The 21,143-nt window shown below is 38.2% G+C and overlaps 1 protein-coding gene across 10 annotated transcripts in view; it reads right to left on the bottom strand.

The window, feature by feature from the left end:
* SLF1 (SMC5-SMC6 complex localization factor 1) overlaps window positions 1–16,860 on the bottom strand; it is a 38,075-nt gene extending 21,215 nt beyond the window's left edge. For 2 of the 10 annotated variants that reach the window (XR_014186137.1, XM_082074224.1), the window contains exons 1-9: window positions 16,401–16,773; window positions 15,896–16,009; window positions 15,254–15,329; window positions 14,040–14,180; window positions 12,666–12,909; window positions 10,338–10,500; window positions 5,693–5,824; window positions 4,219–4,272; window positions 250–408 (exon numbers count right to left, since the gene is read on the bottom strand). Coding sequence is in view for 9 of the 10 variants with exons in the window: in XM_082074224.1 (XP_081930350.1) it covers window positions 250–408; window positions 4,219–4,272; window positions 5,693–5,824; window positions 10,338–10,500; window positions 12,666–12,909; window positions 14,040–14,180; window positions 15,254–15,329; window positions 15,896–16,009; window positions 16,401–16,409 (1,092 nt within the window). In the remaining variant the exon portion in view is untranslated. Of the gene's footprint in view, window positions 1–249; window positions 409–4,218; window positions 4,273–5,692; window positions 5,825–10,337; window positions 10,501–12,665; window positions 12,910–13,790; window positions 13,952–14,039; window positions 14,181–15,253; window positions 15,330–15,895; window positions 16,010–16,194; window positions 16,373–16,400 lie in introns of those variants that run through there. The other 8 variants (XM_082074219.1, XM_082074218.1, XM_082074222.1 and 5 more) reach the window with 8 other exon arrangements.
* Window positions 16,861–21,143: the final 4,283 nt, after the last annotated feature.

A 21,143-nucleotide genomic window follows, 5' to 3' on the forward strand; every position in this document is an offset into this window, starting at 1 on the left:
AGATTTTTTCCTCACTAATTTTTCCACAATATTTAGAACACTATGTTCATATGGCTTGTAAATAAATAATTTTAGAAATTCCTTAGGTATTAAATTCTTTCCTTTTTAACACAAACACATTGATGGATACAAAGGGAAAGGTGAATACATCACTAAAAAACCCCACTAAATACAATGCCAGAAGCAAAGGTCATAATACTCCCATTCCCTTGATTTAATATTTATAATAGTTTAGTCTTCGTCTCTTACCAATAGGAGATATTCCAGAAGAGAGTGAAGAAGTTGCACAGGAGGGGTCGAGTACTGCTGTCCAGCAGCAAGTTCTGTGATTACATCAGCAAATAAATACTCTTCCACGAATCCTTCAAGTATATGCCACGCGCGTCTGGACAGGTAAGTATTTTTAACCTAGGAATGAAATATATTTATAAATAAATGAATAGCTTAATTAAAAACAAACAAACAAACAAAACCTTACAACAGCTACCAGAAAATCTCTAAGTAAAATGTTGCCGATATAGTAAAACGGGGAGAAGATTACAAACTACATTACAAACGACACGAGAAATGTTACTTATTGCCTGACCCAAGCTGCTGTCGTCTAGAAAGGGCTTTACTCTTACTAAACAGGGCTTTCATTGAAAAGACAGTAGGTTTAGAATGTGCTTCTCTTCTTAGAAGAGATGCATACACCTACCCTTTAAAAAACAAATTACAATTCACACAGTCAATAACTTGTCTATAATTTATTCTGGAAAGGCACACAAAGGATTGCTAATATTTCCAGAAGTGCAGAGTACATCCCACAGCATGTGACTGAAGCAGTAACGTAATTAGTACCACCAAACAGCTAAAAAAAAAATATAGAGGAAAATGTAAAATCATTAAATACACCATTTATGAGCACACATTATAAAACCATAAACCATGTAACTGTTTTATCTCCCTGGTTCTCCTATTCCCACACAGCATGTCAGGGATGCAGCTAATGCTACAGATAGCACAGGTATTGATCCCAATGGATTTTAAAGCTCTGAAGATCATCTTAATTGCATGGGGCTTCCTTCTTATTCTCTGCCACTCGTGACAGCAAAACGCTTAACTTCTCAGGCTTTCAGAGGACCCAGAAGGATCTAATGGCTTCCATGAAACGCTGTATCTGCCGTGCAATTTCCCCGTTATTGTCTGTACTCTCAGCTCTCCGAATCTTTATTTCCACCACTGAAGGACATGAAAGAAGAGATATTGAAGATCTCGGCTGTGCTGCTATTTACGTCTTTCCTCCAGCCCAGGCTCAAGGCAAAGCTAAGAAGCACAAACCAGTTGCAAACACGATGCTAACTGAAGCACGACTTCTCTCTGCCTGGTAACTTCTGTTTTGAAATCCAGCTATTTCATTTGATGACACAGCCTGAGGCTCTGGTAAATTCAAAGAAACTGGGATAGGGAGTCACAACTGAGAGAAGCAGAGTCAGGATGATCACTGATTGGACTGCTGGGAATTGAACTTTTACATAAATTTATTATTACTTCAGTCTCTAACAACTTGTAGACTTTACGGTATCTGCCAAAAATACCTGCCTCTTAATGTACATTAGATAAAGCCACTCAAGACATCCTACCAATTGTTTTAAGGTTAGTTTAAAATTTAAATTAATACACACTATGAGTCCAACTATGGTTTAGAGGTTGGCAGAGAACACTGCTATTAGCAAGATAGTTTCCAAAAATGTTTCAGTAACAAATTAAATCGTTACAAGCTCAGGTCAAACTTCAAAAAACTTTTGAAAGAAACTACAGTCATCCTTAAATCACAGATAAAGACTCAAGGAATGAGCTTCGCCTTAGCATCAGATCTTTAGTTTCTCTGCAAATGTTTCATTTCTCAGATTCCTAATGTCTCCTGTTGTTATATTAACAATTAATAAAAATGTTCATTCAGACTTTTTTTTTTAATCAAGTCTTGGGGCATCTGCCACTTGCAACTCACCTTTATTTCAATTTTCATACATTTATTAATAAAACCTTTATGTTATTTCCTTTGGAAATGATGGTTGCATTCAGACTTCTGTAACGTTAATTGTATGCAAACAGCACATCTAGAGAGCATCATAAAGCATTTAATGGCAGTCAACGAACAACTTCTCTGCCACCTGGATTTAACACGTGTGAAGACGACTCAGTGTATTGTGCATGTACAAGCACATTACTACTGGCCCTCATCTGGTGACTGCACCAGCATCCGTATTTTTATGCTCCGATTTTAAGTTTTACCTCTTGAAAACTCTGGTACTAGAAGAAACGGTGCCGTGTATGCATTATTTAGAAAGTACACAGGAAAAAAAGGGTGTTTTGGGAGAGCATGAGGCATTTTGCATTACGCTCACAATAACAGAGAAGTGAAAAATTGGTTTTCACCGTATTTGGAAGGAGTAAGGAAGGATGATAGAAAACTGAGGTGACAAACAACTTGCGTTCGTGAGACAACTTCTGTAGTGTCTCAATATTCAATAAGCTGCACAAAGCTGCATTGCCTCAAATTCCAGCTGATGAGAACTAGCAGTTTCTTGTGAAGCGCTGCTGGTACAACCATAAAAACTTTGAGCAGAAAAAAAATGGAAAATGAAGGTACACAGACAATAAGTTGTGTTTTTATACAGCATAATAGGGAAAAGGAGCTGACAAAACAGAAATAAATATTTTAGGGAAGATGACAGACAACAGAACACTTAGCTGAGTTAAGCCTTCCTCACAGACACAAACTGAGATGACTGAAAGCAGTATATAGTTCTAATCTGTTGAATTAAGTTTCTAGGTTTCATTTTACTTCACCAGTATTACTGGAAATGTTTATTTGAGCTGCTTTTAAAAGCCATATTTAAATTGCCTATAGAAGTCCCATATCGGATACAAAGGCTAGCAACGGATATTCCACAAAGCAATAAAGTTGTAGGTCATGCATAACAAAAGTATTAGAATTATGCTTAAAATTTCTAAACAAAAAATTGTATTATTATTATTAAAAGTACAGAATAACAATTTCAGCTTACATATATTTTTTCCCATAAATTCAATAAACTAAACATTATGCTAAATTTCAATGAAACGCAGACAGCATTTTGCCCATCATGGTACTGTTGGACAACAACAAAGGCATTTCAGTGCTCATGTTTTAAAAACATTTTTCTTCTCTCTTCTTTATTGTGTTAATTGAAACAAATCAGATGAAAAGAGATTTTTGTGCAACCTGAGAGCCCATTTTGACAGACTGGGACATCATTTATACATCAAGTAACTATTTATGTAGCACAGCTCATGGAGACACTAAATCTTCAGCTACCACGTAACAGAGGAAGCCAACAGATATTTTTTAAGTGCTTCCCATTTTAACTTTTAAATAACACAAGTTACCATATAAAGTGCAGTAGCTCAGAGCTACTATGTATAATGCTTTTTAAGTACTAAGATGTAATGTTTCAACATTATGTAAAGATTTATTCTTAGTATTATAGATGGAAAAGGGAAAAATTTTAAAGTATTTATTTAAGATATAAAAACTTAACAAAACCTGTTGCTGGCTTGTACCTGATTCACGGCACATAGTTGGCTTAATGGGAATAAAAATGAGAAATTAACTAAATAGTACAAAAAAAAAAAAAAAAAAGGTAAAGTAATTATGAAAACAGGACTGGAAAACATAATGTATTCTACTTGCCATCTGTGCTTCAGCACACTCTGAAACCTGCAGGATGATGTTTAAAGCTTATGCTGTAAAAACAACTATTCTTTCTACAGAGAGACTACCATTAGTTAAAGTTTGACCCTGCTAGCAAAAAACACATGAGCATGGCAAAAAGCTGCGTTTACTTTCTCCTTATTGCTACTGCAGAAATATAGTGCTTGAATAACTTAAGATGCTCTAAATCACATTAGGGCATCTTTGCTTCTTCTAAAATCAACAGGTAAAGTTATCTTAAGCAGCAGGATTAAATAATTTCTTAGCAATAAACGGGACAGTACTGGAAGCGTTGTAAGAATGAACAAAATTCAACAGTATTCCAATTATGCTCTTTAACTCTTCAATAATTTTACTAGAGTTTTGGACAACATGTTGGGTTTTTTTTTTTTTGATAGCTAATTTCCCAATGGAAGTAAGTTTTTCTAACTTCATCATAAAATTCCAGATATGCAATATGCCCTGTTTGTGAGAAACCTTACCTCTGGATTGCATTTATTCAGCTGGTCTTTTTGAGAGAACGTGTGCTTCACAACCTGTAAAACAGGATAAAGTCAACCTGCACACTGGATAACAAAAAAGCATATTCAATAAATACTGCATAAAAACCCCCAAAGAGTAACTTTCGTGAAACATAGTTCATGAAAAACATTCAAAAGACTGATCTATTTATATTTATCTTTTTAATGTTTGGATGGCAAAATTGTGAAATAGAGGATTAGTGACCTAGAAGGAAAATAATATGGGCGATTTTTATTCCCATTTTTCCTGTTGTTCGCTGCTTCTTGTATGTGTGGTTGCTAAGTAAAGAAAGTTTTACTAGAGTTGGTCCACTTAAACACATTAAAAACATTGCTTTTGGTATTTCTGTTTGCAAAATACAAACTTTGGGTTCCTCTTGCAAGTTACCTATAATGTGGCAGTCGGTGCAAAAACATATTACTATTATTACTGTAATTAGTTATGGCCTAGAGTTATAACATTGTTAATATGTGTTACCAAAAAAGTCTTTTAGGGCAGATTGTCTTTAGGATTATGATTACTCCATATGCACATAACTACATAACAGTTTGAAGGAAAGATAATGTGACAGGAAGTACGCTTGTTGCGTGCAATATACACAAGAAGTCAAAGACATTCATTTTTTAAAGGTCTGGAGGTTATAGTCTTGATAAAAGGTCTCTAACAAAAGACGCAACATTTGAAGGTGTATAGATTTAAGCAGCGTGAGTTTTCTGTTTGTTAATCTCGTGTTTAAACACTGAGGATTTAAAAGTTCTAACTTTTTTTTATGTTAGTACACAGAGGACCTGATTTTGCAGTTACAATATCATCCAGTGCTTCATGCATACAAGCAAGCTCCTACAAAAATACTTACACCCCATCAGTTACATCACTGTAACTTACAGCAACAATATATCCTAAGCCAAAGTAATTTTTTTTCTAGATATGAAATAATGTTTTTAATTGCTAATGTAGCACATTCATCAGGATTAGATATGTGACAACATTGAAACAAAGGAGTGTATTTAGCTCTATTTTTCACTTGTAATATGAAACATTTATATGAATCAACAAAATAGTTGCTCCAGGATACGGTTAGTTTTAAAAATGTGGTAGTGTAAATTCAGCTAGATAAGAGGGAAGTCACATTTGTGACATTTCGTTGAACAATACCAGCTAGTATTTATCTCATATATCCCACCAAGATTTCAAGTAGTCCACCCTGTCTTCACACACCCATGCCTACTAATTACCACTACTAAATTATATTTTAGCTAATGGTAGATGTAGTAAATATGGGATTATTAAACACTGCAGGTTAAAAGGCATTATTACTGTTTCAAAAGATGATAAAATATCAACTTTATTAGCTCAGTACTATAATGAAATATACATTTCATAATATAAATTTTATATTTTATGCTAAGAAAGTATTAACTGATTGTTACTTACTGCAGCAAAATACATGTGTTTTATAACAGCACTTTTCACTTCAGCAAGCTGTGCGTCAGACATGACTGGGTCGGTTTCTTGTGCAGCCAGGAAATGGTTCATTTTGATATCTTCAGTATTCTGCCCTTCAATCTGTGCAGAGAAAAAAAATACCACTTTTTTTTAGTTTGAAAGCTAATGCTCTAAGGAAGCTTATATGTGCCAAGTCTTTCTATATATCCCATTGTGAACCTTTGTGTGCATATACATGCTTATCTAGTCATTCAAAGGTCTACATTATGTGCCATATAAACAGCTGGTGGTTTGGAAACAAGTCACTGATGTCATAGGAAGCTACAGCACAGGAATTATCATTGTAAGCTTCCCCATAATTATCTTTCCTAATTGACTTTAACTCTGACCCAATCCCTGTGGCTGAAACAAGAGCTGTGTTTCCATAATGGATCCTCCCTCTGGATTTTTCAAAAACTAAAACCAAACCCTACATCTTTTCAATTAGTCAAAAATGCAGTAAGGATTTTTTTTTTAAGACATTTCTTCATCAATTTACCTATGACCATGCATTCATTTTATAGAGGTCACTATAGTGAAATCTGAACTAAGCTGGTAATTTAAAAACTAATAGTTCTCTGTTTTTATTAAGTAGTTTATTCTTTAAGTCCACCTATTGCTTGCAGCTATTTCTTCAGCAGAGAGAACGAGGAAGTGTTTCTCAAACTAGTTTCCAAGTCATTCTGAAAGACTCTCAGCAAAGCCACAAGATATTTTTTGTTAATTAAAAATAGCTACAAAAAAAAGATTTTAAAGTTATTTCAGGATATGAGAAAGACACATTTCAGTAAGAGTTTCAGTGTATGTTTTTCATCAAAGGTAGAGACCAAGAATAAAACACTACCTTTGTTTTAGGCAAATACACATGTAACTACAAAACCAGCCTCCTCCTGCAGAATGATGAAGTAAGAACATAGATACAGGTAAAATGTTCCTCTTATCCACAGTATTGATGGCCGTGTTTTATTGGGAGCAGGTGTGGAAGGCTTGCAGTAGCTTGCCTTCTAATTCAAACACCTGAATCTGATGGATGAATCAGGTATGGAAAATATGGAAAATAACATTAGGCAAAAACACACAGCAGGACATGCAATGATAAGACGCAAGCCATGAACAGTGTATACTTTTAAGTTTTCAAGATAAAGTTTCAAACACTGCATGTTACAACCTGTTTTCCAATTTTCCCTGAAATGTATAATTCAAACAAAAAGCATTTGGCATGTGCATAACTGTATTTCTAAATAAGTACTGAGTTTGTTGCATATTACAGAAGAGAGTTAAGTACTGCACGTTATTTTCAACGTGCTTATAAAAAGACCTACATTCAAAGAATTTACTGTACCACCTTGGCAAAATTTTATGAATTCCAGCATGCAACCAATAAAGCATGTAAAGTCTGCTTAATTTTAAGTATGAAACTAACTCCCTAAAATAATACATGTGCTTTAATATCTTGAACCAATAAACTTGACATCTTGTAGGATCATTAATGACAATCTCACAGAATATTTTAACACTAGAGTTATGACTTTGAGATTATAAGGATACTGAAATATAAAGATGAAGTAAAGGCTTAGTTCAAAAAAATCACAGGAAGAATAGTACGAATGTCAGTGCAGTTCCACTGGAAAAATGAATATAATACTGTTTCACTGAATTCAGCATCTGGACATATATGTGGGTGCTTATTTTTGCTAGAAGTAGCAGCCAAATACCAGGACTACAAATTCACAAAGTTGGAACATTCTAATGAATTATGTGCCAAGTATTTCTGGGAGGGAGAGAAAAGAGCATGTCCATAACATTCTTTGATAAAGCCTAATACATTTAGACAAGTGTTGTGATTTGATTGCCTATGTTTTATTCTTTTCCTTTTAAGAGACTAGAAGTCTTGGCAGTTTTCTGAGTTCTTTAGATGCATTTAAATAGAAAGCTAATGCTCTCGTGGCCTCTGAGGTGAGTTACTTTAATGAAATCTAAGAAAAAAGATACGTGCAATTTAATAGACTGGTTAAGATGGAAACCTGTTATCACACCTGGGAGGAATTCAGGGTGTACAGCGAGAAACACTTTACTCTTACAGAGATCAATAAAAGGTGAAGTAGCCATAAAAACTTGACACTCGTTCCTCTATTAAATGTAAATGTCTATCTTAGCTGAAAGGTGTAACAGAGAACAGTTTCCCTGAACAAGTTTCATTACGGGAGTAAGCACTAGACTGAGATCCCATGTTGATACATGTTTTATTCAGGGTGTAAACATTACAACCTTTCAACTCTCTTCTCACCCTTTTGTAACAGATTTACTGCTCATTAAAACAGGAAGACCGTAGTATATGCTTTGAACTGAAGAATCCAAATTTTCAAATTCTTAGTAATAAACACGGTTTTGGCTCCTACTTGCTTGCAAAGGTAGTATTTTCAGTTAGGTAAAATCATCCCACAGTCCTTGGAAGCAGCAGACCAAGTCTTCTGAGACATTTAAGTAGTCCCAGGTCAAAATGCTAGGAAGTTCTGAGTAGTGTCTCTGAGTTAATATCACACTTGGTAAGCAAACTACTGTGAAAAATGAGGCATCTCTCTCTTGGGAAACAGTTAAGAGAAAGTTCTAGTTCTGGTGAATTCTCCACATACAAGAAAATTCACTAGACATTGACACATGCCCTCACAGTTCAGATGGAAAGATTAAAGAGAAACGAGCTGCTTTTCTTACTCTGCCATATCTTTTGCATCACTGTAAATTTAACTGATGCAATTTTGGAGCTGAACTGTAAACCTAACACTCTGAACCATTTGATACTGCCCTGCATGCTTCATCTGGCTAAGCCATTCCAATGAAAAAAATCCATCTCTCAGGAATGATGACTTCTAGTGTGGCTTCTCTGTTCAAATAAGGTCCATCCATGCCTTAGTGGATCAATGACGCACTGTGTCATGTTCTGGCTCGGTTGGCAGAAGAAAGGAACTTCGGAGAATCCTCTTCTACCAACTAAAGAAACACAGCGCTTGCATTCCCAAGAATTTAACACTTTTGACTAGTAAAAGAGAAAGCAGCTTTGTCATGAATGGAAAGAGAAAGCTGAATCTAGTCTTTGCACAGGTGAGCACCACGTGCATTTTCCGAAACACAGGCAATTACACCCCTTCTGACTCCACGGATGAGAGTTCTGAAAATGGAGAAGCATTAGTGTGTAAACTGTGGGTATGTGAGACATTCTTAAGAACTCTTCTTGTCATGTAACCTGTTCTCATAGAGATGCTGGCTGCTCATGGAATCCTTCACTTTAAATTCATTTCATTTATATTTTTTCTACAAGTACGGAATGATCATTCTACAGTAATGGAGAGTTAAAGGTATGCTCAGATAGCAGCTCACACAACTATTTTAAGAAATTATAACTCTTGCAGCACCAGGCTCAGGGTGTTGATTGAAAAGCAAATACAGGAGATGAGCTTACACTAGATTTCTAGCACAGAAACAGTCTGAGTGAATTTCCTCTGTCTACTATAAAGTCTCCTTACAAAATTCACATTGCAACCACCCGTTCTTCCCAGCCATGAAGGACAGCTAGCAAACTGATTTTAAGAATCTGCATTTTAACAATATAATTTACAGACTATTTTACCATGGTCTATCTATAATGTTATGGAAAAAAGGTAGAATAATTGAGGTCAGTTGACAAAATAAGTTATTACATTGACCTTGAAGACTGAAAATACCATTACAATACAGCTTAATGGTGTGTGCCAAACCCAGGAAAAACGTATATATTCAGATACACAGGTACACAGATAGACAGATACATACACTCATTTGAAATCCCTACCAAGTAAGGAGAATATAAATGAAAAATAATATTTTTTTTCTTGGTATTTTGTGAATAACTGTTTAGAAGATGGTCATTTACACTGGAACTCCCCCCGATGTCTAATTAATTTTTCCAGTACAAGTAGCACAAAGCAGAAGCCAAGGAAGAACGTGAAGAGGAAGAAGAAATAATGTATGCTGCCTTGGTGTTATTTTTTCTGGTCTGAAACAAAACATTGCTTTTGGAAAGACAATTTTTCTATTACAGAATAACAGAGTGGTTGAAGTTGGAAGGGATCTCGGGCAGATATTTGGTCCAAACCCCCAGCACAAGAGAGGCCGCCTAGAGACAGTTGTCGAGGACCATGCTTGGGTGGCTTCTGAATATCTTCCAGGGTCAAGAATCCACGGCCTCTTTGGGCAGCCTGTTCCAGTGCTTCACCACCCTCACAGTAATGAAAAAGTGTCTCCTGACTTTCAGATGGAACATTCTGTGCTTCAGTGTGTGCCCATTGCCTCTTGTCCTGTCACAAGCACCACTGAAAACAGCCTGGCTTCATTGCACCCTACCTTCAGGTATTTATATACATTAACAAGCCTTTTCTTCTCTTGAATAAACAGTCCCAGAATCAGAAAGTGGTATTACCTTTAAGTAAACTACAAAACATTCAGGCTGATCATATTCACCTCTATTATTAATGTTGCACTGTTTACAGTAAACAGTAAGCCTGACATAAATTGCTGACAATGAAAATCTTACTTTAGATTTGTTATTTAATTTACTTACCCCAAACAGGTAATCTCCCACATATTGCAGAGGGTAGTACCGCGCTTCAGAGAGACACTTTTTGTCTTGCATATGACAAATCTTATTATGGATGAATACATGAGTTATTTCGTGCTCTGCATTTTGAGATGAACATATGGTTGCCTTTCCAGCTTGAAGAACTCTAAATAAACATATTTGGAAATATGTATTTAGCGCATTATATTAATACTGCCTAAAGCTACATTATCATTCACAAACTACAAGCATGCAAGTGCAAAAGAATAAGGGTTCTAGATGTAAAACATGGCTGAACCTTCACTACGAGGATAAAAGGGTGCTTAATAGTCTTCAGAGAAGGAAAAAGCCTACTTAACAAGACATTCTTCCCTTCACAATGTAGTATTATTAATTACAACCAATGTACATCTACATATCTGATAGAGCTTTACCTGTGCATTTTTTCAAAGATCAAATGTGGTGACAGCAGCTAAAATTTATAGCACGATGTCCCCCACATGGTAATGGTCTTTCAATTAAGTTTTACAGTAAATTAAGTGGTTTACCAAAAGTGGAATATTTTCATAAAACAAATACATTTTTGGACTTCATTGTGAAGTCATTTACAGCATTTGGTGCTCTCCACCACCATATACAGAAAACAGACTGTTTTGTCTTTGAGTCACTACTACATGTATGAGTTTTCCCAAGGGCAATTTCCAGACTTGTACTGCTGCAACTATTCCTCTTTCAGAAAAGATACAAGACAAAACAATAGTGGAAGAAATAAGGTCTCTTGACATGCTGGATATATGTTTTAGTTTTCGTAACCCAGGTATGTAAAAAGAAAATGATGCTGGTCTCACACACTTACCCATCCAACAGCTAGGCATTAAAGGCAGGAAAAGCATAGAAGGAGGAGAAAAGGCACAGTGTTGTAAATATTAGAGAAAAATCAATTTTTCCCTAAAGCTACAGTGGCCTTTATGAGTGAAGACAGTATTTGCTGAAGTCAAAAAATATCTGTCTTTCAATGTTTTCTGACTAAGTAAAAGGCTTCCCACGTTGGTGAATGGGAAAGCATCTGGAAAAAGAGATTCCTTCCACAAAACTGCCTGTTCACCTCTCTTGCTGATGTAGTTCCTGTTAAAGGTTATTTCCATTCAGAGAGTTGTGCAAGACAGTATGTCAGATCATAAAGATCTGCAGTATGTCAGATCATAAAGATCTGCATAAGCATTTTTTTACAGAAAGAGAATTTTTCGCAAGCGTAGCAGGATCTTCCTGCAAGACGGCACACAGTAAACTCTTCCACTCGGACAAGAAAATAGCCTGCTAATACAAAATGTCTTCGGTTGTCAAAATCAGACGATGGCAACCTCAGCTACACCTCACTTGGTCTTTAGGAACTGCAGACAGAAGGCATCCCACGATGCAGCATGCAGCCCTGGACCATGATCAACGAACTGCATTTCCCTGTTTGTGCGTTGGTGTTACGCCCAGACCTGAGCCACGCTCCTAAATAACTGGGATTTCAACAGAAACTGGGACAGTGCCCACTCCTGCAATGAACATAAAGCTCTAAAAGCATCGGGGGATGTTTGCTTCTGGTACAGCAGCAGCTTCTGGTACTTCTGGTTTGCTACTGGTACAGCAGAAGCAAACATTACTTAATATGCTCTGGGACTCAATGTAGTATTTAAACCATGGAATCCAACCAAATGTGTAGGAATATGGGGAAGCTGGGGAAATAGTCCTAGAATTCTTGCACTTCAGCTGTTTTCCTTGTCTCTGTTTTCTTTTATACTTTTGTTTCTTTCCTTCTGAAGTATCTCTATCTACATCACACCAGAAACATCTAGAACAGTACAAATTAGCTCTTCAGGGCTACAAGAAGCTGTTGCATAGATGTGACACAAAAAAAACCCATCAGGTCAGTCACAGTGTGGCCCAGACCCCTAAGACACAGTTCACAGCTGGTCAGGTCACCCCCGCAAATGAAATAATGTATCATGTTTCAGCTACCATTTAAATATAACATCCACATAAAGTAAACAACTACTCTTAAAAAAATGTAAGCCTCTGTTTCTTGTCTCATGAATAAAGTTTCTGGAAGCAGTTAAAATGAAAGCGTATGAGAATGTGTGTTATTTTTGACTGTATACTAAAAGAAAGCAAGAAAAGCGGTTATAAAAAATATGGACGTATATTATTGAAAACGATTCAGAGTTTGAAGAGCTGGAGGTTGTTAAGGACCAAATTAAGTGGGATGGAAGAACAAAAATGTGGTCAACCACACAATAAGTGTACCATCGTTCATTATTTAATCTTTAAGACATATCCTCCTACCTTCTAATGGATGCCATTCGTTTGTCACCTTCCTTAACAGGAAGGACAACTTTCCATCTGTGGAAGGCCCCTGGAGCACCAGAGAGTGTCAATTCTTCGCGCCATCTTTTAGGTGCAGATTGCATTTGAGGTGAATAATGGGTGTCTTTTTCAATTTCATATCCCCATTCATACGTTGTTTCATCAAGCCATCTGCCACTTTCGGCACTATTAATTATGTACTCCTTAGTTAGTATCCACTTTCCTAAAAAGCAAATGAACTGTCAACCACAAAAGATTTTCTGTGCAGACAAACGGCAATCAGCTGAAGATCTAATATATAATAAACTTCAACCTTTCTTGTGCAAATAAAAGCCAGAACTGCAAGTACCATTTACAAAACTTCTGCCTACCACAAGAGTTCTCTTCTTCACACTTCAAAATCAGAAATCCCATAATGCCACTGAAAATGATCGTTTTGTTTTCTTTTAATGATTAAGTACCTTTTTACCCTTCCTAGATAAAATACTTGTCTATCTACCTCCTCAAAAATCTGGAATTTTCGGCTTTGCAGATTTTGTCCTTACGACTTCCAAAGAACGTTACTTAACTCTTTGTTTTAATATAATTTGACACTTCTAGAAATGTACTAAAACACAGTAAACATGATAAATATTTTACCACCAATGATTAAAAAGAAGCAGGAAGGTTTTAGTAAGTAAGCTGCTTCTATGTTCTTAACATTACTTGCAGTGTGAGTGTAGTGAATACCAATATTAGGGGGATACAGTTTTAGACTTTTGTCTTTCCCCTTTCTTCTTTTGATATCTTTTTCTCTCATCCCTTGGCTCCACCTCCTCCGCCTCTCCTCTTTCATCTTCCGCATGTATGCTTTTGATACAGTATATAATGATCTTCCCCTTTTTCTCTGTCTCTCTCTTCTTACAGGTTCAGGTCAAGAGCCGTGGTTAGTACCCTGCTCCTGTATTGAAACACTACCTACAGAAGACACTGTAAGAGCAATTGACTGGAATTGTGTGAAACTAATTGGTTTCGCAGAACAGCAGGGTTGACTGGCAAAACGTCTCAGTGCAGGAGCACAGATGGTACTTCCACACAACCCGGCACAGGTACCAGTAGACTTACGACTGGAAAAGGTACGCCATGCACCACCTGGATGTTAAAATCACTTTCGTTTCAAAGTTTCCACCTCAAAACTTCTGTCAGCTAGGCAGTCCAAGACTGGCATCCTCCTTAGTATTCCTTTCACCTCTAGGGAGTTCTAAGTGGGTTTAAAAACGACATTTTAGTCTTACTTGGGAAAAAACTGCTGTAGGAATTAACATGCTCTCTGTGCCACCAAGGGCAAAAACAATGATTATACAAAAATAGTACCTCTTCCAGGATTAAAAAGTACTAGATGATATTGGGGAAGATTTGCAAGTATAGAAACGTCAGAGGGTTTTGGTTGCCATGTGGACACTACATATATCATTTCCACCCAGTTCAAGAAAACATCTCCAGATGTTTTAAATCCTGCGAGGTAAGAAAATATTAACTCAAAGGTTTATAACATTTAAGATTAATTGCTGTTCCACAAATCTATCTGCATTTTGTTTCCATCATGGAAACTTTTGTTCTATTTCCTTTCTGACTAGAGAGCAATCAGCATTTTACATCAGTACAAGGAATTATCTGTGTATGTATACATATATACATATATGTACACCCACCCTAAATTCTAGCAGCAATAGATGATTGAAAATGCCTTCTAATACAGTATGTAAGTACCAATACGAAATAAAGAAATTTACTTATGTCTTTAAACCCAATCCCATGTTTAGGTACTTCTGTCTGTTATCTCTTAAGTTTATCCACCCTAAAAATTGCTTTAACACTTTGGTATAATATGATATAGGGAAATAAAGATCATATTTGACCAGTTAACAGATTGGTATTGTGAAACCTAGTTAACTGCGCAAGATTTTCCAAACTCATCATAAAATCCTTCCATGTAATCTGCCTATAAAGAAATCTTAAAATACAGGATTGTCATTCTAAAAGCACTTTAGTTGCTTCTGGACAGATTTCAGCATCAGGCCTCAGGTAAAAGAAAAGCTATAGGAAAGACCAGAGCCCTATGCCAGAATGGCAAGAGCCTGGAATGTCCTCTTGCCGCATAAACAGGAATTTGCAGATAGCAACCTTTACCAGGGAACGCTGTGTGTGAATTTGGTGTTAAAAATCCATGGTGACTACAGGTGTCCATACTCTCTCTGCGCCCTTTTCAAGTGAAATGTTTTGAAGCACTCATATCATCTGAGTACGAGTTCATGATCTAACTAACGTATAACAAGGTTTTCTGTTTGGGAACAGATGCAGACTAAACAAAGGAAGATACCAGGAATACAATTTACGAAAAAACTCCAAACCAAAAAGAACTAGAACTTAATACTATGTTAAAAATCAAGGTTCATGGAACAAGAAGAATGAGGGTTTGCCATACAATTCATTGATGAAATGAAAACATATAACTAGAAAACTTTTAAGGGTCATGTCTATTTTTATATTGTGATCCTATGAAATTTTACAGCAAACCTTTTACTCACCGGCAGCACAGGCAGCTAAGAACTTTTCACTCTTGCACAGCTTTTTTGCTATAAGATGCGTACAACTTCTGTATTTCTAAAAACCAAACAAACGATATATGCTTGTGTCACTGGAAACAGTTTAACCTCCTTGGGCATTTAAACGTAACTCTGAAATACCACACAGCCTTTTATTTTAAGGCTCGCATTTTTTTCTTTCTGTGCTAAGCATCAGGTAGTAAGGAACATCTGTTCAGTAGAAGAATTCAAGAGAGATTAGGAATCTGAAAAAAATGCTACACAAATGACTGAAACAAAGCAGATGTCTTTAGAACTGTTAACATTTAAAGAGTCTAAATGTCAGTCACAGTCTTAAAAAAATTTTTTAATCAAATTTAACCTGATTAACCTACCAGAGACTTCCCTTTTAATTCAATATTACCATTAAAAAAAACCAATAAAACATTGCCATAGAAACTACATGACTTTTCAGGACTTGAGATGATAGACAAACACTGGATTTAGTGGGCTAACACTGATATAAAATGCATTTCATGGTCTATGATTTCTCATAACACAAAAAGTGTGTTTGTAGTACAACCGAAATATGAAGTGAAACTTACAGAGATGTATGTTCTATTACTTAAATATGGCAAGCAATACCTTATTATCTAGAAAAACACAGTCCAGTTTCAACAGGCATTTGAGCAGCGCCTTTTTCTCTTGTTTTTTAAATCCAGTTAATTGGATTATCCGCTTGCGGCCGTGACTAGCCATCTGTTAAAAATAAAAAAAAAAGGAAGGAAACCACAAACAAAACGGAAACATTAACATATAAAACACACATCGCGAGGTGCCTGAGTGAAGTTAATAGTGGTTCCTGCTTGTTTTCGCGATAAAAAGGGAAAACACACCGGGAAGAACGATCCCCCCTCACTCCCCGTGTCACCTCACGTTGTCACCTCACGTTGTCACCCGTCACTGTCCCGCGGCAACGGGGTGGGACAGAGACCCCCCCAACCCCGGCCTGAAGGACCGAGCCCCCCGGCTGCGCCGTCCCGGCCCCTCAGCGGCTACGGGGGGACTCCCCGTGAGGGAAAGCCGCTTCCCTTCCGCGGGTCCCGGGCGGGAGCTGCGGGGAATCGAACCGCCGCCCGCTCTCACGTACACACGCCATGAGGGAGGCGGAAGGAGCCGCTTCCCCCTGGGCCGCGCGGCGACCCCCGGCGCGTTCCCGCCTTCCCCCCGCCCCGCCCCCGGATGTGTCGGCGCGGCCGTTCCGGGCCGTTGTCACTGACGCTCCGCGGTCGCCGGGGCCGTTCGGCGCGGAGCCCGGGGGGGAGCCCGGCCGGGTAAGTGTCCCCGGCGGGGCTGCCCTTCGCCTCCCCTCCCCTCACCGTGCGGCGCCGAGCGGGACGGGTCTCGGCAGGGCCCGCTGGGACCCGCCGCGCAGCCCCGCGTTCCTGCAGCCGCCTCGGGTGTTGCGCAGTTCCGAGGCTTCCTGGGCGGTGACGGGGCCGCTCCTGGGCGGCTTCGCGCCTCGGCGCGGGGCGGGCAGGGGCGGCTTCGCTCCCGGGCGGGGGAGTGTGGTGGAGGGCGGGCTGGGGAACGAGCTGGCGCCGCCTCAGTGTCCAAAATCAGCGTTTGTGTCGCTCAGCTGAGTTAAAAAGAGCGGGAAGCGGCGGGGGGGGGGTGCGGGCGGAGCGCGGGAGAGGCCGCGCTGGCAGGAACCCGACGGAGCTCGGAGCGGGTTGAGGGGTTTTCCCTCTGGAACATCTGTGAGAGGGAACAAGGGTTTCTGATCCTCAGGGACCTTTTCACAGTTACCTCAGAGAAACTTTCAGAGTGTCTGGTGCCACATGATGGCTGATCCTCAGGGGAGATGGGCAGGAGCCGCTGCAGCCAGATAATCACAGAATCACGGGGTAGTTTGTGCTGGCAGGACCTTCCCAGCTCCCCAGCCCCCCTGCCATGACAGGGACACCTTCACCAGCTCAGGGTGCTCAGAGCCCCGTCCAGCCTGGCCTGGGATGTCTCAGGGATGGTTCATCCACCACCTCTCTGGGTACCTGGCACAGGCTCTCACCACCCTCAGGACAACAATTCCTTCCTCATGTCCAGCCTGAATCTCCCTCCTTTACTTTAAAACCATCACCCCTTGTCCTGTGACAACAGCCCCTGCTCAAAAGTCTGTCCCCATCTTTCTTCTCGGCCCCTTTTAAGTCCAGAAGGGCTGCAGTAAGGTCTCCCGGGAGCTTCTCTTCAGCTGAACAGCCCAGCTCTCTCAGCCAGATATTTTGGCGAAGGGTTGCTCAAGCTGGTACTGACTCCTCATTATGGAAATCAGTGTTTCATTTTTTAAAATTGGAAAGCAACATGAAATGGTCAAAAAAAGGTTCAGATTGTGTCTCAGGCACTCAATTTAGAATTTAAGGATGTCAGATTGCCAAGATTATGGTTGATTGTGAAACTTTATTTTGGTTCCCGATGTATTTAAGAGGTGACATTGACTCGATTCCTGTGCCATGTTATGCACTGAATGGATAGCACATGAGAAATGTGTTAGTGCTTTATAATTAATAAATTTAGGTTTGTAGAACACTTTTATCCCTTTTTTTTTAATACAGTTGGAGAGTAGAAGGCACACATCCAGACTCAAGAAAAGGAAAAGATAAATTGAATTCCCTCCCTAGAGAACTGAATGCTGCTCTTGCCCCCTCCCTGAAATTCTTGTATGGTAGCGGACAAGTCTCTTCATACTAATTGAGGTAGCTGTTTCATATATAGGACCTGTAAACTGAGAAACGTATGGCAGAACTTTCACAAGTGCTGAACATTTGTCACTGCAGCTCAGATCAACAGAAGCAATGCAGACATAGGTATTCCTGTGGAAAGAAAACGAAAACCACCTACCTTCAGACATCTAAAATCTGGCAGCACATTGGACTCTTGGTTTTAAATCTGTCTGAGTTTCCCAGATATCAAAAGGGAAGAATAGTTCTGCTGGGCCTCACGTGGGCCTTGTGTTGCGGTTTATAAAGTTTTCTGATACGCTTAACACTTGCTGAAGTTTCTCCCATTTTCTGTTTCCTTAACGTTGCAGCTGTTTTTTTGTATGCAAGAATGAGGTAGTAATCATTAACAACTTCTTAGTTTTTTTTAATATGTGGCACTGCAAAATCTTTAAACATCTACTTGAATATTGAGATTTAAATGGCTAGATTATTTGCTTACATTTCTTGATAGACAATGAAGATTACTTGCATTTTCCAATTTGTATCTGTAGCACCTTTTTAACTGTTTGTCACTGTGGAGTAATTTAGGGTTCTGCTCACTGCAGAACAATGTTTAGATTGCTCAAAGAGAAGTGTGACTTTAAAGAGTTTGGTGGCAGGTTCACTCTATTATTTACTGCATGGGGGAAATATGCCACAACAAATGCTGCCGACCTTCTCTCCAGGTGCCTCTATCAGTTCTGGTGCAAATCTTCAGGATTCTTCTCTCCCTGATAAACATTTGTTCTGGAGTCTGTATTTTAGAGCTCCAGAGGCAAACTTTCAGGGAAGGCCTGTACCCCCATTCGTAACACCAAACTTTCAGGCATTCCCTCCCTGATAACTGTTCACTCTGGAGTCTGTATTTTAGAACTCCAGGGGCAAACATTCAGGCGAGGCCTGATAACTGTATGCAGAGCAGACTTTCAGGAAACAAAATTCTCAGGAAAAACAAAATTGAACAGAGTAGAAGAGCAGGAGGGCTGGCTCGGGCTGGGGACCTGCATAGAGCTCCCCCTAACCACAGAAAAACTTAGACTTCTATATCTCTACAGACCATTCACACCATGATTCAGTCCAATAGCAACATTTCACTTTGGGGTCAGCTTGCTTCTCATTTAATTCTTTTCACTGATCTCACATGTGCTTTTGTTTTGCTGTAGACATTGTTTGTAGTCCATAGCCTTGCAGGTACTGTTTTGCCTGAATAAATCCTTTCATCTCAGCAAAGTGCAAAACAGCCCTTATCTTGGAACTGTTCAGTGTCATTTGTAGTTGCTTTTACAGAACTTCACAGCTTAATGTTTCAGCAAATCCAGTTTACCAAGTAACATGAAGCAGAGAGTGTATTAAAAATCACACAACTTTATACTTTTAGATGATTCATTATCTTCAATATGCATTTACTTAAGCTAAATGATTGACATGAAACTGCTGCAAGTTTGGCTGGAGGGGGTCAGGTGCATCTGCCACACTATTGAGTTGTCAGCACTGGAAAGGTATTAATTTTATTTCTTGTGACTGGAGTGCAGGAAACAAAAACCGTGTGTTTGTTTTATAGAATGTAATCTAAAGTTTAGCCCACACGTAATATGTTGTCCCTAAATACTTTTTTTTTAAATTTTGATAGTAAAAACCTTTCTTATTTAAAAACTAGGAACACAGTTCAAATGAATACATAACTCTGGGTTCATTTGCTCTCATAAAGCTGAACTAAATAATGCTTGGATTAATATTTTTAATGGTAAAAATTTAATTCTTATTAACTACTACTAACTACTAACAATTAACTAGTTACCAACACCAGTTTTATGCCAGAGGGCTCTTAACAGGCTGGAGAAATCTTCAGCATACAGGACAATAAATTTCAGCACGCAATGCTATAAACAAGCTGCTCATGAAAAAGTTGCATACTTATGTAATGATCAGTTGTTACCTTTGAGACTTAAAATTTTCTAGGTTATTTTTTGATTGGTTGGTTTGTTAGGTGTTGTTTTGTTTTTCACTTGTCTGTGACATATAAACTATGTGGAATCAAAATAACTGAAACCTCAAACTTTCCTGTCTATTTTTACTTTAAAATACATTGTTACTGATGTGTAGCTTTAAAAAATCAAGAACATGTTTTTACCTTCAGTTTAGTCATGTCTGATAAGTTTGGATTTCACTTATCCACACCATCTATCAACAATGCTTATACAGCTGCCATGTCTTCAGTTATTTTGGAAGCCGAGATCCAATTCCAATAAATAACTTACTTCTACTCTTTCACAAAAGAGTTTACTTATGGTGTTCAAGGTGCCTCTCTCTTTCGGAATTCTGTAACTGCTTCTTTCTTAATTTTATTTCCTAGAGAGTCACAAAAAGAAGAATTTTCATTTTCATTCCAGTCTACTAGCTTTCTACCATAAGTTTTTGTTTCCTTAATGTTCTACACATAATTGTATTGCCAGCATGTCTTAGCCTTGAAATTTCACTCTTTGCATTTTCCCGTAGATAGCATTTTATTTCACTTGAAGTGTGCAGTTTTCTTTCTCGGCCTCATTAGTGTTGCCATGATCAATGTGATCACCACTGAACCTTGTCCTTACATGTCACAACCTCTTTCTGCAGGCCTTCACCACCTTATCCTTCACTTTGCAACTTAGTTTTCCTTTTCTTATTGTATTTTTGTTTGGTTTTGCATTTTTTGTCCTTCAGTAGTGTTTTGACTTCCCATATTAATAATGGTATGTGATTTCTTGCAGTAATTGCGATAGTAGATACAATCCATGCGTAAATATCTCTTCCATTCTGAAATATGATCTGACTTTTTTTTTTTTATGTAGTGGAAGATATTTTGCATTATGTGCATAACATATTTTCCATCACACAAAGAAGTTTATCAGTTGATTGATTAACAATTTCAGAGTTGAAAAAATTATTAATTAGAGCTTTTTACTTCTGTTGCCTCAGCATAATGTATATATGCTTAAGTAGTATTATTTGACAAAACAAAAATCACAATGCCGTAGGCAAATGTGGTTAAACATTTGGTAATCACAGCTTTGAAAAAAAACCCACAAAACACAACAGAAGCTACACTGAAAAGTCAGTTACGAAAGCTAAAACACTATGAAGTGACTCCACACTGCCTT

Source organism: Streptopelia decaocto (assembly GCF_964273445.1).
Source record: "Streptopelia decaocto genome assembly, chromosome: Z".
Lineage (NCBI taxonomy): Eukaryota > Metazoa > Chordata > Aves > Columbiformes > Columbidae > Streptopelia > Streptopelia decaocto.